General features: G+C 49.6%; 7 protein-coding genes across 7 annotated transcripts; 3 read left to right on the forward strand and 4 right to left on the reverse strand.

The window, feature by feature from the left end:
• Positions 1-80: 80 nt before the first annotated feature.
• Positions 81-2,384, forward strand: BJY04DRAFT_175696 (DNA-directed DNA polymerase alpha subunit POL12). The gene is made up of 4 exons (XM_073709375.1): positions 81-513; positions 588-728; positions 782-2,081; positions 2,134-2,384. Exons 1-4 carry the CDS (start codon positions 161-163, stop codon positions 2,305-2,307), a joined length of 1,968 nt encoding a protein of 655 aa, XP_073577166.1. The 5' UTR covers positions 81-160; the 3' UTR covers positions 2,308-2,384.
• Positions 2,385-2,493: 109 nt separating this feature from the next.
• Positions 2,494-2,910, reverse strand: BJY04DRAFT_212393 (Apc13 domain protein; the record flags this gene model as incomplete). The annotated part of the gene is made up of 1 exon (XM_073714571.1): positions 2,494-2,910. One exon carries the CDS (start codon positions 2,908-2,910, stop codon positions 2,494-2,496), a length of 417 nt encoding a protein of 138 aa, XP_073577167.1.
• A 337-nt stretch (positions 2,911-3,247) lies between these two features.
• On the forward strand, positions 3,248-4,654 carry BJY04DRAFT_175697 (CRAL/TRIO domain protein). The gene is made up of 2 exons (XM_073709376.1): positions 3,248-4,223; positions 4,271-4,654. The coding sequence occupies exons 1-2, from the start codon at positions 3,392-3,394 to the stop codon at positions 4,609-4,611; spliced, it is 1,173 nt and encodes a 390-aa protein (XP_073577168.1). The 5' UTR covers positions 3,248-3,391; the 3' UTR covers positions 4,612-4,654.
• Positions 4,640-5,441, reverse strand: BJY04DRAFT_212395 (uncharacterized protein; the record flags this gene model as incomplete). The annotated part of the gene is made up of 2 exons (XM_073714572.1): positions 4,640-4,658; positions 4,708-5,441. 2 exons carry the CDS (start codon positions 5,439-5,441, stop codon positions 4,640-4,642), a joined length of 753 nt encoding a protein of 250 aa, XP_073577169.1.
• A 591-nt stretch (positions 5,442-6,032) lies between these two features.
• BJY04DRAFT_225424 (allantoate permease family MFS transporter) lies at positions 6,033-8,294 on the reverse strand. Its single transcript, XM_073718208.1, has 7 exons — positions 7,836-8,294; positions 7,690-7,785; positions 7,433-7,638; positions 6,962-7,381; positions 6,558-6,906; positions 6,326-6,506; positions 6,033-6,253 (listed from the first exon to the last, which is right to left on the reverse strand). The coding sequence occupies exons 1-7, from the start codon at positions 8,077-8,079 to the stop codon at positions 6,202-6,204; spliced, it is 1,548 nt and encodes a 515-aa protein (XP_073577170.1). The 5' UTR covers positions 8,080-8,294; the 3' UTR covers positions 6,033-6,201.
• Positions 8,295-8,811: 517 nt separating this feature from the next.
• On the forward strand, positions 8,812-10,456 carry BJY04DRAFT_204331 (M20 family metallo-hydrolase; the record flags this gene model as incomplete). The annotated part of the gene is made up of 7 exons (XM_073713473.1): positions 8,812-8,906; positions 8,968-9,095; positions 9,244-9,359; positions 9,416-9,617; positions 9,674-10,208; positions 10,240-10,338; positions 10,387-10,456. The coding sequence occupies 7 exons, from the start codon at positions 8,812-8,814 to the stop codon at positions 10,454-10,456; spliced, it is 1,245 nt and encodes a 414-aa protein (XP_073577171.1).
• Positions 10,457-10,860: 404 nt separating this feature from the next.
• On the reverse strand, positions 10,861-12,471 carry BJY04DRAFT_175702 (GATA-type transcription factor). Its single transcript, XM_073709377.1, has 5 exons — positions 12,392-12,471; positions 12,040-12,269; positions 11,883-11,971; positions 11,645-11,823; positions 10,861-11,572 (listed from the first exon to the last, which is right to left on the reverse strand). The coding sequence occupies exons 2-5, from the start codon at positions 12,116-12,118 to the stop codon at positions 11,323-11,325; spliced, it is 597 nt and encodes a 198-aa protein (XP_073577172.1). The 5' UTR covers positions 12,119-12,269; positions 12,392-12,471; the 3' UTR covers positions 10,861-11,322.
• Between the last annotated feature and the right edge of the window lie 66 nt (positions 12,472-12,537).

Consider the following 12,537-nt stretch of genomic DNA (forward strand, 5'->3'; position numbering starts at 1 on the left):
GTAGATAGGCGGTCAGAGCCTACCAAACGCGCCGACGCGTGTCACGCGTCCCCATTTACCAAAAGTCACCGCAGCCCTCAAGCCTAAGCACCTTGACGCCTTGACAAAACAACCCCAAAAACACCCCATTGCTACACCTCAAACCCCCAACACAGTCACAATGGGCTCAGAATCCACCGACCCCGAGCTAACCGACCTTTTCGCTCCCTCAAGTCCCGATGGGATCCCCGCCGATATCCTTGCCGAGCTGCAGTCAATAATGCGCTCGCACAGCATCAATGCGCAAGAGCTTTTTTACCGATGGGAGTCATACTGTCTACGAATGGGATCGGAGGAAACGAAACTGGACCTTGACACTGTGAGGCTTTTCAAGCGGGATGTTCAGGAACAGCTGGAGAGGCAGATGAGGGGGAGGCAGCAGGTTGAAAAGAGAGGGGCGGCTGCGACGCCGAGGGCTGCGGGGTCGAATGGGATGGCTATTGGCGGCGCTGGGGGTATGGATGTTTTTGGAATGTATGTTTCCTGGTCTTCCTGGCTTGGGAAGAGATATACTCTGGATGTGGTTTGCTAATGAACTTCTAAAATAGGTTGGATGGATTAACGCCTACTCGGACGCCTGGGTCGGCGAAGCGAAAAGCGGAGTTCACGTCGCCGTCAATATCGAAGAAGGTTGATTCCCCGATCGGGGTGAAGACGAAGGTTTCGACTGGTGGTGGCGAAGGGTTACAGTATGTTTGCGTTATGATTTGTGGTATGAAGTGGATTTTGGCTGATCGAGTAGGTCTGTCCCGTTCGCAGAGCGCCAAAATCTTGGTCAAACGATTGAAACGATAAATGAGCACCTTCCCCTGCCCGAGACGCCCATGGCGCCATTTTCAGAAGCTCGGATCAAGCCTGCTGCCAACACGGACCTCAAGAAATTCGGATACAAGCCCATGGCTATGCGGCTTTCAGAAGCGTCTGAGATTTTGGATGATCGGGTTGACGAGTTTTTGGCTATTTTCGAGAAGAAGTACGAGAAGGAGGATATTATATTCGGCAGCGCCGCGACCCAGAGCACGAGCGAAATCGTTGCAGTTGGACGTATTGCCTCAGACAGCATGGAAGGGAAACTCAACCCAGCGTCGCTAGTGCTCGAGACGTCGAGGCGCATGGGAGCCGGTAAAAGGGTCCCGTTGAATGTGGATGCGATTCCGTCAGTGAATTTCTTTCCGGGGCAGATTGTTGCGCTGCTGGGAATCAACGCGTCCGGAAACTACTTTTCAGTCAAGGAAGTTCTTCCACCACCTTTGCTCCCGCCTGCTGTATCAAACATCCCGACGATTGAGGGTATCAATGAACGAGTAACAGACGCGGGTTCTTCACCATTGAACGTGATGATTGCTTCAGGGCCGTATACAGCAGACGACAACCTTGACTTCGAACCACTGAAGGAGATCTGTCAGAAGGCAGCAGAAAGCTACGCAGATGGTCTGATACTGATGGGCCCGTTCCTCGACATCGAGCATCCACTCTTAGCGTCTGGAGATTTCGACCTTCCGGCAGCAGATGGCTTTGACCCAGACACGGCTACTCTCACAACCGTCTTTAAGCATTGTATATCTACACCGCTACAAAGGCTCGCCGCGGCTGTTCCAAGCATCACAATTGCACTTGTCCCGTCCGTTCGAGATGCTGTCAGCAAACACGTCTCATGGCCACAAGAGCAGCTCCCAAAGAAAGAACTAGGTCTGCCCAAGCAAGCTCGCATGGTGTCCAACCCAGTGACCTTCTCCCTCAACGAAACAGTTATCGGCATGTGCTCACACGATGTACTTTATGAACTGCGAAAAGAAGAGGCCCTCCACGGCAAGCCAAAAGAGCCTAACCTTCTCACTCGTCTCGTCAAGTACCTGATTGAACAGCGACACTTCCTACCCATTTTCCCGCCTTCATCTCGAGATACACTCCCCAAACCTGGAATTGAAGGCGTATTAGCGACGGGTGCCGCTTTGGATGTGGGCTACTCAAAGCTCGGCGAATGGTGGAATGTGCGACCGGATATCCTTATAGTTCCTAGCATGCTGCCGCCTTTTGTCAAGGTATGCTGCTTTTCTCTCCTAAAATGTGGTTCGCCAGTGCTAACAACAACAGGTGGTTGACAGCATCCTCACAATCAACCCAGGTACTCTTTCCAAGCGACGAGCAGCAGGAACCTATGCGCAGATGGCAATCCACCCCCGCGAAGTCGGCGAGGACGAGCGGGAACAAAAGCACATAAGTCACAAGCTGTACGAACGGACACGCGTGGACATAGTTCGGATATAGAGACCAGTCCAAGTCTTGTAAATGTATAACGAGGCGCCTGGTGTAACGATATAATAATGAAAGGACATACTAATGACGATTCATTCCATTTCATCCCATTGTTCGTTCGAAATATACAAGCTTAAGGGGTATCAATAAATGCAGATGTCGAAGTCCATATCTCCAGGAAACAAGTTTTCCGTACAGTCACCTCAAGCACACCACCCTCCTCCCACCCATCATCCTCCCGGCATCCTTGACCCTCACTTTGGCCCCCTTCGCTCCTCCACTCCCACTCCCACTGCCAGACCCCCCAACCAAAGTCTCAAGTCCTAGATCCCTCCAAACAGCCTCTCTCCTCTTATCCATAGCCCTTGTGATCCCAAACGCAGCATGCTGGTCTGGCACAACATCATCTTCATCCTCGGGGTTGGGCGGCTGGTACTGCGGCGGCACGTAGATGTCTTCGATTGGGAGGAAGGAGGGGATTAGAGAGGGCGAGGAGTTATTTGCGTTTGCATGGTAGAGGTGCGATGCGGATGAAGATGAGGAGAGGGTTGCTGTTTGGCTTGTGTGGGGGCGTGTGAAGTCTTCGAAGTAGTCTGCGAGGCGGGGGTGGTGCATGTGGATGTTCGTTGGGGAGGAGTCTTTGCTCTGTTGAAGGTGTTAGGGGTTTTGAGGAGAGATATTAGGACGGAAGTTAGGAGTACTCACCATTTTATCAGTGGCTCGTGTGTGCGTTCAAGGTCTGGGGGTTTGGCTGCGTAGAATCAAGATCGGAACTGGATTGTTGTTGATGCTAGCAGCTATACAAATGTTTCGCCAGTTCCAGACCGACGATTGAGAGTTTGTGTACACAATTAATCAGCATCTTATGCGGTGTACTATGTTTCCACGGGAAGTATAGCTGAAGCCTGATGGTCAGGTGATGTCTCAGCTACAGCTGTTGATCAACAACAGCAAAAAAAAAAAACTAATCACAATTCGCCTGACAAAAGAAGATACAGAGAAGACAAACATAGCAAAGAGCGCCGAGCTGCATCATAGATCCCAAAACCTGTTGTTTCTTAGCGTCTGATCTCAATTGAGCCCCCACCAGCCCACGATGTCCACCGCTCCGACAGAAACTCCAGCTCCAGCTGCCCCGGTCCCCGTGAACGGCGAACCTGTTGCAACCGAGAATACCCCGGCTCCAGTTCAGACCGAGGCTGTACCTGAGCCTCAGCCAGCGGTACAAGAACAGCCTGCAGCCGATCCTCCGGCTCCTACGGAGACAATTGGGGGCCTGAATCTGCCGTCTTCCGCCGCAGACGGTCTTATCCAGAAGCCATTCGCCTACCCCGTTGAGAGCTCGAAGCCTCCTGCACCCGCCGCTTTGACGGCAGACCAGCAAGCCAAATATGACACCGTCTTCAAGTCTGTCTCTGAGTGGACTACGGTCCCAACGACAGCCGCGAAGAACGCCCCTACAGCCCCCATAACAGACGACGAGCGCATGTTCCTTACCCGCGAATGTCTCCTCCGCTACCTTCGAGCCACGAAGTGGAACGCCCCTGAAGCCGTGGCACGACTCCAGCGCACTCTCACCTGGCGCCGCGAGTACGGAATCGAGAAGTTGACGCCGGACTACATTTCCATTGAGAACGAGACAGGGAAGCAGGTTATCCTGGGCTATGACATCCATGGACGGCCGTGCTTGTACCTTCTGCCGTCGAACCAGAATACGGAGAAGAGTGATCGCCAGGTTCAGCACCTGGTGTTCATGCTTGAACGTTGCATCGAGCTCATGCCTGCCGACCAGGAGACCTTGGCGTTGATTGTGGATTATAGCCAAACAAAGTCCGGTCAGAATGCTACCATCGGGCAGGCGAGGGATACGGTGCACTTCCTGCAGAACCACTACCCAGAGAGGTTGGGCAGGGCCTTGGTTATCAACAGTGAGTAACTCGCTTGACTTAGGGAATCCTCCGCTAACCTTGCCTAGTGCCATTCATTATCATGGGTTTCTTCAAAATCGTCACTCCGTTCCTGGACCCTGTCACCCGCGAGAAGCTCAAGTTCAACGAGGACCTGAACAAGCACATTCCATCGAGCCAGCTCATGAAGTCTGTCGGCGGCGAGGTTGAATTCAAGTACGACCACGCATCGTACTGGCCCGCGCTGAATAAGCTCGCTGAGATCAAGCAAAAGGAGTACAAGGAGCGCTGGATCCAGGGCGGAAAGCGCATCGGAGAGTACGAGAACTACCTCAAGACCGGCACCAGCCCTAGCCTCTCCCAGAGGGAAAAGGAAAGCAACGGAGCCACCGAAACCGCAGAGAACTAGACCTATACCCCAGAATAATGAAATAGACCTAATGAACATCGACGGGACTACCTCCTGTTAGCCTTCTTATACCAAAACTCTTGAGCCTCTGTACACTCCCCACTCTGAACATGCCATAGAAGCTGTTTCGTGTTATAGACAGTCTCAGCCTTCTCTTTCAATTCCTCCCCCATCCTCTTATTATCCTCCTCCCGCCTAGACACTGTTTCAAGCTCCGTCCACAACCGCATATGCGCGTCAAACGCCTCAACACAAGCCCGACACCACCTCCCAAACTCCACCCCCTTACTCTCCGAATCCACAAATGGAAACCGAATCGTCGTCAAAGAAGACCAGAACCGTGCCTTGAAAGACGCCGGGATGATTCTCGCTTTCCCGTACTTCTCTCTCGCGTAGACGACCACGTCGTCTTCGAGCGCGCAGACGAAGCTCTGGAAGCCCGCGTCGGCGCTTCGCATGGTCGGCATATTTGCTGCGCATTCTTCCCAGCTGATGTTGTAGTCTTCTATTACAAAGTAGGAGCAGACGGCTGTGGAGGTTGGTGTTGTTCCGAGACAGCTATTGCAGTAGCGGCGGCAGGTTGGGAGGAAGAGGTTATCTGTTAGGGCAGTGCATCCTGGTGATGAGCAGTTGGGATTGAAGAATGCTTTTGAGATGGATGCTGCTGTGTGGAGGTGAAGAATCTTGAGCCTTGCCATGGATTTCAATGCAGAGGCGCAGTATTCGAGGATGAGTTTATACCAGGGGCGGGTTTTGAGGAGGGCTTCAATCTTGGTGTTTAGGGCACTGAGATGGGCTAGAGAGGGGTAGTCGAGGGTGAGGAGGATCATCTCGATGAGTTCGAGTGGTAGGATGTCAAAGAATCCTGATGATGCGGGTTTTCTTCGTCTTCTTGTTGGTGTGGTTCGGAGAGGTCGTGACTTTCCATATTCGGTCCAGTCTTTAGGTTTACTGAGATGGTTGAGGAGTTGCCTGGGCGTTGCGGTTGTAAATTGTGGTTTTGGATTTGGCTTCGGCGGTAATACAGGCTTTCTGGTTGTTCTTGAACGTTTTCTTGTTGCCATTAGCTTGATTGAAAGAGACTTGCTATGATAATGAGAGAAGGGGACTAGGAGTATGAGCAAAGGAAGATGGGGGAAAGGGAATAAGGCAGGAGAAATACGAGGTCCTTACGTCAGCCCTCTGATCTCTAACTTGAATTAGCTATAGAGGAATGAGTCTACACCTTGTAAAGAAAAGACACGCTTGAACTTCAAGGCCGTGGCTAATAAGTGTCGTTCTGATGCTGAGTGGGTGTCACTTTGTTGACAGTCAAGTTCGGGTTCTGATGCCTTAGCAGGACTATGAAATAAATGAACAGAATATTAAAGTTTGAAACAAGGTCAATGATCTGCACTAAACTTGGCTGGCACTATATATAACCCTATATAGGCACCTATATACGTAGCCAAGTGACGGTTCTATCAAGGACCTCAGGTCTTTGGTGATATACATCAACAAAGTGTCACCACAGCGATAGGCAATCTCCCAAGATTGTACTGTCTTCAGCAGTGACCATTAGATCATAAACTGCGCCGTCAAAATCACTTATTACAGCGCATAAACAAAGTCATGGTTCTCTCGGTCTGTGAGGTCGAGCCATCTGCAAAACAGGGTTAGAAAATCCAAAGAAACGACAGGCATACAAATCAGAACGAAAAAGCCATTCACTTACTCTTGATTGGGAAGTCTCACATAGTCGGACTGGGCGACGATTCTCGCCTTCCGCTTGTTCTCCTTCTTATACCACCACCAGATGGAAAGCAAAATGCAAATACACACGCCCCAGCAGGCAATGATGGTGATCTCTGCAGGAACATACCGCGGGGCATCCTCGGGACGGAAGGTCTGCGGACCTTTAGGCACGATTAGTCTTACGGCCATCATAGTCACAGGATATCACTCACCAATAATATTACCAACGCAGTACCCGATCAGATATAACGCGGCAACGGTTGTCTTCTTTGTATACCCGGCCACGTTGGAAGAAATCAAAGACAGCAGGGCCACAAATGCGGTTGGGAAAGCTTGCGTCAAATAGTATCCGATGAGTCGGCCCACGTTGTTGGATAGAGGCAGTGCAACCATAAGAATTATGCCGATCGTGGCAACAACAAGACCTCCGATACTTGTCAATACTCGCTGGCCGGTCTTGGCCCCGATATAGCCATTCAGAAGAAGAGCGATAATCTCGACTGCCCCAGCGGGGGTACCGTACAATAGGCTTTGCTCTGGGGTATAGCCAAAGCTAGTGATCTGTTGAAAAGCAGTCAGCTTCAACGTCAGTAAGCAGAATCCATAGCAGACATACTAGTTGACTAAAGAAGTTCGTGAGACCCCCATTGGGAATGTTGGCAATCAGGGCAAAGAAGAAGAATGCCCACGTCATTGGATCCAAGAGGGCCTCCTTAGTCTGGTACCATTTGAAAGTCTTATTGCCAATGCCCTGCTGGTTGACACGTACCCGCGCAATTGCTAGAATCCGATCCTCTTTTTTGAGCCAGCGTGCGTTTAGCTGGCTGTCTGGAACAAGCCACAGGAATATCAGCCCCAGAGAGAAAGTTAGAAGCCCAGTGAATAAGAAGACAATCTTCCAAGGCGCGACAGCAGACCCATATTTCCGGGAGCCGTTTGCAATTCCATAGGCAACCAAGCCTCCAAAAATCTGCGCCCAGCCATTGAAGCTAAACCAGATATTAACTCGTCTACCCTGCTCATCTCTTGTGTACCACTAAAGTAAATCAGTCAAGGGCTATTATAGATGATTGGTCTTTATTCATACCCGAGATGTCAACAGAGCAAAACCGGGAGTTACTGCAGCTTCAAACATACCCAGAAAGAAACGAATAGCAATCGCTCCTGGGTAGTTACCAACAGCTGCGAAACAGGTGAGGATAGAACCCCAGATCAGGATGCAGGCCGCAGAATATTTGCCAAGGGGCAACAGCTGCAGCAATCGGCTAGTTGGATATTCCCATGCGAGATAACCTAGGTCGATATTAGCACATTACTTCAGAGTGGTGGAAGAGAACGACTCACCGAAGTAGAACAGACTGCTCAGCCACTGGTATTGATCTCCCTCCAGGTTCAGATCTTCCTTCAGACCCATAATACTGGCATAAGATAGAGTGGTTTCTATGACTTGTCAGTCTCCCAAAGCATCGCATAGCGTGGCACAGGCGTACTGTCGAGGTAGTTCATCCCATATACTAAACACATTATGGGCATGATGTGCCAGTCAATGGTCCGCACAAGACGGCGGATGGTCGCCTCGTCAAGCTCAATCGCTTCACCTTCCAGGTTCTCGAAGGCTTTCATTGCCTCATCCGCATCGTGCGTGTGTTTCTCCAAGGTGTGGTCGACATTTTCTATGGGTTTCTCCATGCTCATGACAGTGGAGCTTCTTGCCGTCTGTCCTTCTTCCGCCATGATATGTGGATCTTGAAAATATCAAGGGGACAAGATTCTCACAGAGACACAAAACAAGTGGAAAGAAGAACTGCGCAAGGGGCTGTACCATAGAGGTAGGTGGTAGTGTTCATAACTTCATATAGATGAAGGTGACCTTGAACAGGCCTTGGCATAATACATAGTCTGTACATACTGTGTTAGGCTTTTGCAGACCGTTATCATGATACATGAGGCCAAATCGAAGTAGGAAAGATAGTGATCTAGTGATCTTATCTTTGCTGATTAGATTAGATAAACCTATTTACAGTGGCATGACAAAAGTTTGAATCACCGCCCTGAAGACCGCTTACGATATCAAGCTTAGTGAGCCTTATTTTGGGTACCTTATTGGCTCAGAAAAAGTGGGGGGACTCAAACTTTTGTCGTGCCACTGTAGGAAGCTTGATCTTGGGGCCCGCAGACCCACAAAAACCCCATCTTTAATCTTATACTATTAGGGAAGATGGAATTAAAGCACTCCCTGCTCTGGTAAAATACTTCATGATATCTTATCTAGTCTTCGAATGGAGGATTGTGAATCACAAGCAAAATGTTTTGATAGTCATAAGCATAATTGATAGCAATCCTTGTCTAACATCTGCAAAGTACTATATATATCATCCAAAATTAGCCAGTAATAAGATTGGCAGTATCAATTGGATAGTACAAAGACTATTCCAGGCTTGTTTCTCAAACCACTAAACAGCAACCATGTCGTCTCGCGCCTTCCTCAAAGTAAACGCCCAGCGGTTGATGGACACCATCCATCACACATCTCTCTGGGGGGCCAAGTTCTCATGGGGAAGGTACAGACCCACAATTTTCTACCTATTTGCTGGTCTCTGAAATTAACATTACATTTCCTAGTGATCCTACTGAAACAGGCATGTGCAGACTTACTGCCTCCGATGAGGATACTGCGGCAAAGAACTGGCTACTGTCTGCATGTCGGGAAATGAAGTCATGCAACGAGCCGTTTGTTGATCAAATGGGAAGTTTATTTGCCATCCGAAAAGGGAAGAATACTAGCGCAGACCCGATCATGATGGGCAGCCATATGGATACGCAGCCTTTCTGGTAAGTTACAGAAACACACTGCACGAGAAAATCTAAGAAAAATAAACATAAAGGCTAATGATGAAGGTGGCCGTTACGATGGCATCTTGGGGGTCCTTGCTGGACTGGAGGTTCTACGCGTTCTGGACGAGAACAATATCGAGACCAACTGCCCTATTGGGATTGTCGACTGGACTAATGAGGTTTGTTTCTATCACCCACCTTCAATGAGCTTGGTAAATTTTGAGACGAAATTTAGGAGGGCGCCCGCTTCCCTATACCAAAGCTTGCTTCGGGTGTCTGGTCCGGTTCAATCCCGCTTGAGAAGGCGCTGGGTCTGCAAGAGATTGGAAAGGAGCATCGGACCCTGGGTCAAGAACTAGAGAGGACAGGGTTCAATGGCTCAGTGGCTGCCTCATATAATGCCAACCCATTTGGTGCCCATTTTGAATTGCATATTGGTAAGTCTGATGGAACTGCTTGGATCCCTGCGTTTTGCTTACTCACAGACATATAGAGCAGGGGCCGATTCTCGAGCAGAGGAATTTGAAAGTGGGTATTGTGACGGGCGTTCAAGCCGAAGGCTGGACAACGGTTTACGTTCACGGCCAAGAGGCCCATAGCGGTGCAACTCCAATTCCCATGCGCTCCGATGCATGCCTCGCGGCTGCGAAGATGGTTGTGGCTTCCAGCAAGATGGCCGAACGCTACAACGCTGTTATCTCCACGGGCGTCATGAAGGTTCTGCCGGGCAGCATCAACACTGTCGCGGGGTCGGTCGAGTTTACTATTGACTGTAGACACCAAAGAACAGAAGTGGTTGAGAAGATCAGATCGGAGATGCGAGAAGAGTTTACAAGAATCGCATCACACGACTCAGGGTTAGGCTGCACCGTCGATTTTAACATGGCCCCCTTGGTGGCCTCTACGGTTTTTGATGAGAAGTGCATCAACTGTGTGCGAGAAAGCGCTAATGAGTCTGTTGGAGAGTTTCTTACGATGGAGATGCAATCTGGGGCTGGGCATGACAGGAAAGCTATCTACTATTCAAGGTTCTATCACTTTGCTAACTGAATACGCCAGTGTGTATACCTCGATGAGATGCCCAACATCTATGATATTTGTTCCCTGTGCTGGCGGCGTCAGTCACAATCCTAAAGAATTCTGTAGCCCTGAAGATTGGTGAGTGGATCTTTATTATGCATGCTCAACTATTCTAACTGGCTCTAGTGTCATTGGAGCTCAGACCTTACTCGGTGCTGTGCTGCGGTACGATGAACTCTTCGGAAACAAACCATAAGATGTTTCCCCCCCGGATGGAAAGAGGTACAAGACCCTGAGCATCACCTTGATCCACAGGTCGTCTGAAAACGCCCCATTGCCACATCAAAACATCAGCAGTACTGGCATTAGTTGAGCGTTCAGTCAGTGTTTTACAATCCATCACCATTGCAGCTCTAGAGCCTGCAGCAAAACGAACGCGCAAACGAGACTTGTGTATGTTTATGGGAGAGGGATAGCTGGAGATGCAATTAGATGATCATTTTGAGCTTGTTTACAATATTGCATGCTTAGTTTCAGAGATAGCTCGATAGCTGAACAAGCAAATGGTGATATATGATTTATGCTGTAGGCGGCAGGGGCCTACAGAGTCATCACCAACCATTTCTTAGCTATTTGTTTTCCTGTGACGCTATCGACGTTGGTTAGGCTGGCTGTTGTCTTTTTCATCGGAAACAGCCCGTGTTGGCCTTGTGGGCTCCTAGCGCCACTCCCATCAGTGTGGCTAGTAAACAGCGCACGAGGAACGTTCTGAATGTTTGATATAGGATCATTGATAGCATGGCCGGACTCCGATGGGACAGTAGCTTGGGGACTATCGTCATTGAAGGCGAAGTGTCCGGTGGCTGGTTCTGCGGAACAAACACTGGAACTCACCCAGGGCTCATGACCTGGCGCTATTGAGAACGAATGAAATGGGCTCACATTTCTCTCCTCCAGCTGCTGGGGCTGATCCTTGGGCGAACCCCGTTCCTGGAATATGTCTGGAGTAGGGGACGGCGCAAAATTCACTACCCACTGGATTGGCTGAAAAGTGTGGTTGGGTCGCTTCCGCTTTCTAACCACATCAGATACAAGAGAGCGAGGCCTATCATATTCGTGCAATCAAAAGAAAAGCCCGCAAGCGTTGCAGACTGTTTGTCCGCTTGCATCTCGCCGCCACAGGGGTGTGGATCGTGTACCGCAGTTTTTACATTTCGTGGCCCCCTTGCTCTTCTCGCCAGCCCTGGTACTGATGACAGGACCCCTTCTTTCAATAGGATTAGGAGGATCTGCAGTGTCCATCTCTTGTTGAATAGTCTCATTGCTGCGGCAATCCAGGATTTGATCTAAGTTCAAGGAAAAAGAATCTGGCCTTGATCGCGAACGTTAGCAGCTATCCGAAAAATCTGAGAGTAGTTTAGGGCGAGCGCATTTTAGCTCTTACGGTGGGCAGTCAATTAGAAGGTCCGAATCATTTCCCAGTTCGGGATCACCAGGTAGTATCCAGTCCATACCTGCAGGCTGCAAAGTATATGTAGATGCTCCAAGTGGAGGCGAATCCACGGAGTTCAAATTGGCATGAGTTGTAGTTCCTTGTCCCGAAGGATGATCCAAATGTGACAGCTATGACTCATGTTAGTAGATCTCCCTAGAATATGCACCTGGGTAATCCTGCAACATACCGGCAGCATATCCTCGTTCGAAAAGGCCGAAGAGGAGAAGGGCAAATCGTCTATTGAAGCAGTATGAAAAGGATTATCCTCTTTCCAGTCTTGAAGAACAAAGTCTGTGAGTCTCATCATCACATCCAGCCAGGACGCCTGCTCAGCAGTAGCTTACCACGTGGGAACTTTGGGGTGTTTAGCGACTCGGGGTCCCAATCCATGCGGTTCTGCTCCATCATCTCTTCGTGGCACATCGGAGGCTAATAAATTCCTGGACACTGCCCAGCTGGATTGGGCTCCCTTTCAATTGTCTCTGTTTTAGACGTGAAAACAGCCTCAAAAATCCTGATCATTGATTTCGGAGGGGGAAACTGTCTGGGTCTGACGCAGCGTATGCTGGGAAGTCTGTCTTGATTAGTCCTCTGTCATGGGCAGTAAATAGAGACAGTGGCAATGGTCATCAAGGCCCAATGTATAATGATATTCGGCGATGAAGAGACCTGATACAGTTTTAAGAGAAAGCTTACCTACAGGACAGGAGGGTAAGAAAAAGAAAAGGTGGAGGTTAGAAGAGGGAAAAGTGGAGGAGAAGGAAGGTTCAAGTTCATAGGAGTCTTGAGAGAGCACTGGCTAGTGTCGTCGTTGCCAACCAACCTACAGTGTTCTAACTTCT

This window comes from Aspergillus karnatakaensis (assembly GCF_047715665.1).
Source record: "Aspergillus karnatakaensis strain CBS 102800 unplaced genomic scaffold BJY04scaffold_1, whole genome shotgun sequence".
NCBI classification, from domain to species: domain Eukaryota; kingdom Fungi; phylum Ascomycota; class Eurotiomycetes; order Eurotiales; family Aspergillaceae; genus Aspergillus; species Aspergillus karnatakaensis.

Excerpts from the sequence above, each read along its gene's own strand:
- BJY04DRAFT_225424 (XM_073718208.1), bottom strand. The coding sequence starts at position 8,079 with ATGGCGGAAGAAGGACAGACGGCAAGAAGCTCCACTGTCATGAGCATG. Across the intron at positions 7,786-7,835 it reads TGGGATGAACTACCTCGACA|AAACCACTCTATCTTATGCC; the intron begins GTACGCCTGTGC and ends GACAAGTCATAG. Across the intron at positions 6,507-6,557 it reads CTGCGTTGGTAATATTATTG|GTCCGCAGACCTTCCGTCCC; the intron begins GTGAGTGATATC and ends TCGTGCCTAAAG.
- BJY04DRAFT_175696 (XM_073709375.1), top strand. The coding sequence starts at position 161 with ATGGGCTCAGAATCCACCGACCCCGAGCTAACCGACCTTTTCGCTCCC. Across the intron at positions 514-587 it reads GGTATGGATGTTTTTGGAAT|GTTGGATGGATTAACGCCTA; the intron begins GTATGTTTCCTG and ends CTTCTAAAATAG. Across the intron at positions 2,082-2,133 it reads TGCTGCCGCCTTTTGTCAAG|GTGGTTGACAGCATCCTCAC; the intron begins GTATGCTGCTTT and ends TAACAACAACAG.
- BJY04DRAFT_175697 (XM_073709376.1), top strand. The coding sequence starts at position 3,392 with ATGTCCACCGCTCCGACAGAAACTCCAGCTCCAGCTGCCCCGGTCCCC. Across the intron at positions 4,224-4,270 it reads CAGGGCCTTGGTTATCAACA|TGCCATTCATTATCATGGGT; the intron begins GTGAGTAACTCG and ends AACCTTGCCTAG.
- BJY04DRAFT_175702 (XM_073709377.1), bottom strand. The coding sequence starts at position 12,118 with ATGTGCCACGAAGAGATGATGGAGCAGAACCGCATGGATTGGGACCCC. Across the intron at positions 11,972-12,039 it reads CACCCCAAAGTTCCCACGTG|ACTGGAAAGAGGATAATCCT; the intron begins GTAAGCTACTGC and ends TTGTTCTTCAAG. Across the intron at positions 11,824-11,882 it reads CGAACGAGGATATGCTGCCG|CTGTCACATTTGGATCATCC; the intron begins GTATGTTGCAGG and ends CATGAGTCATAG.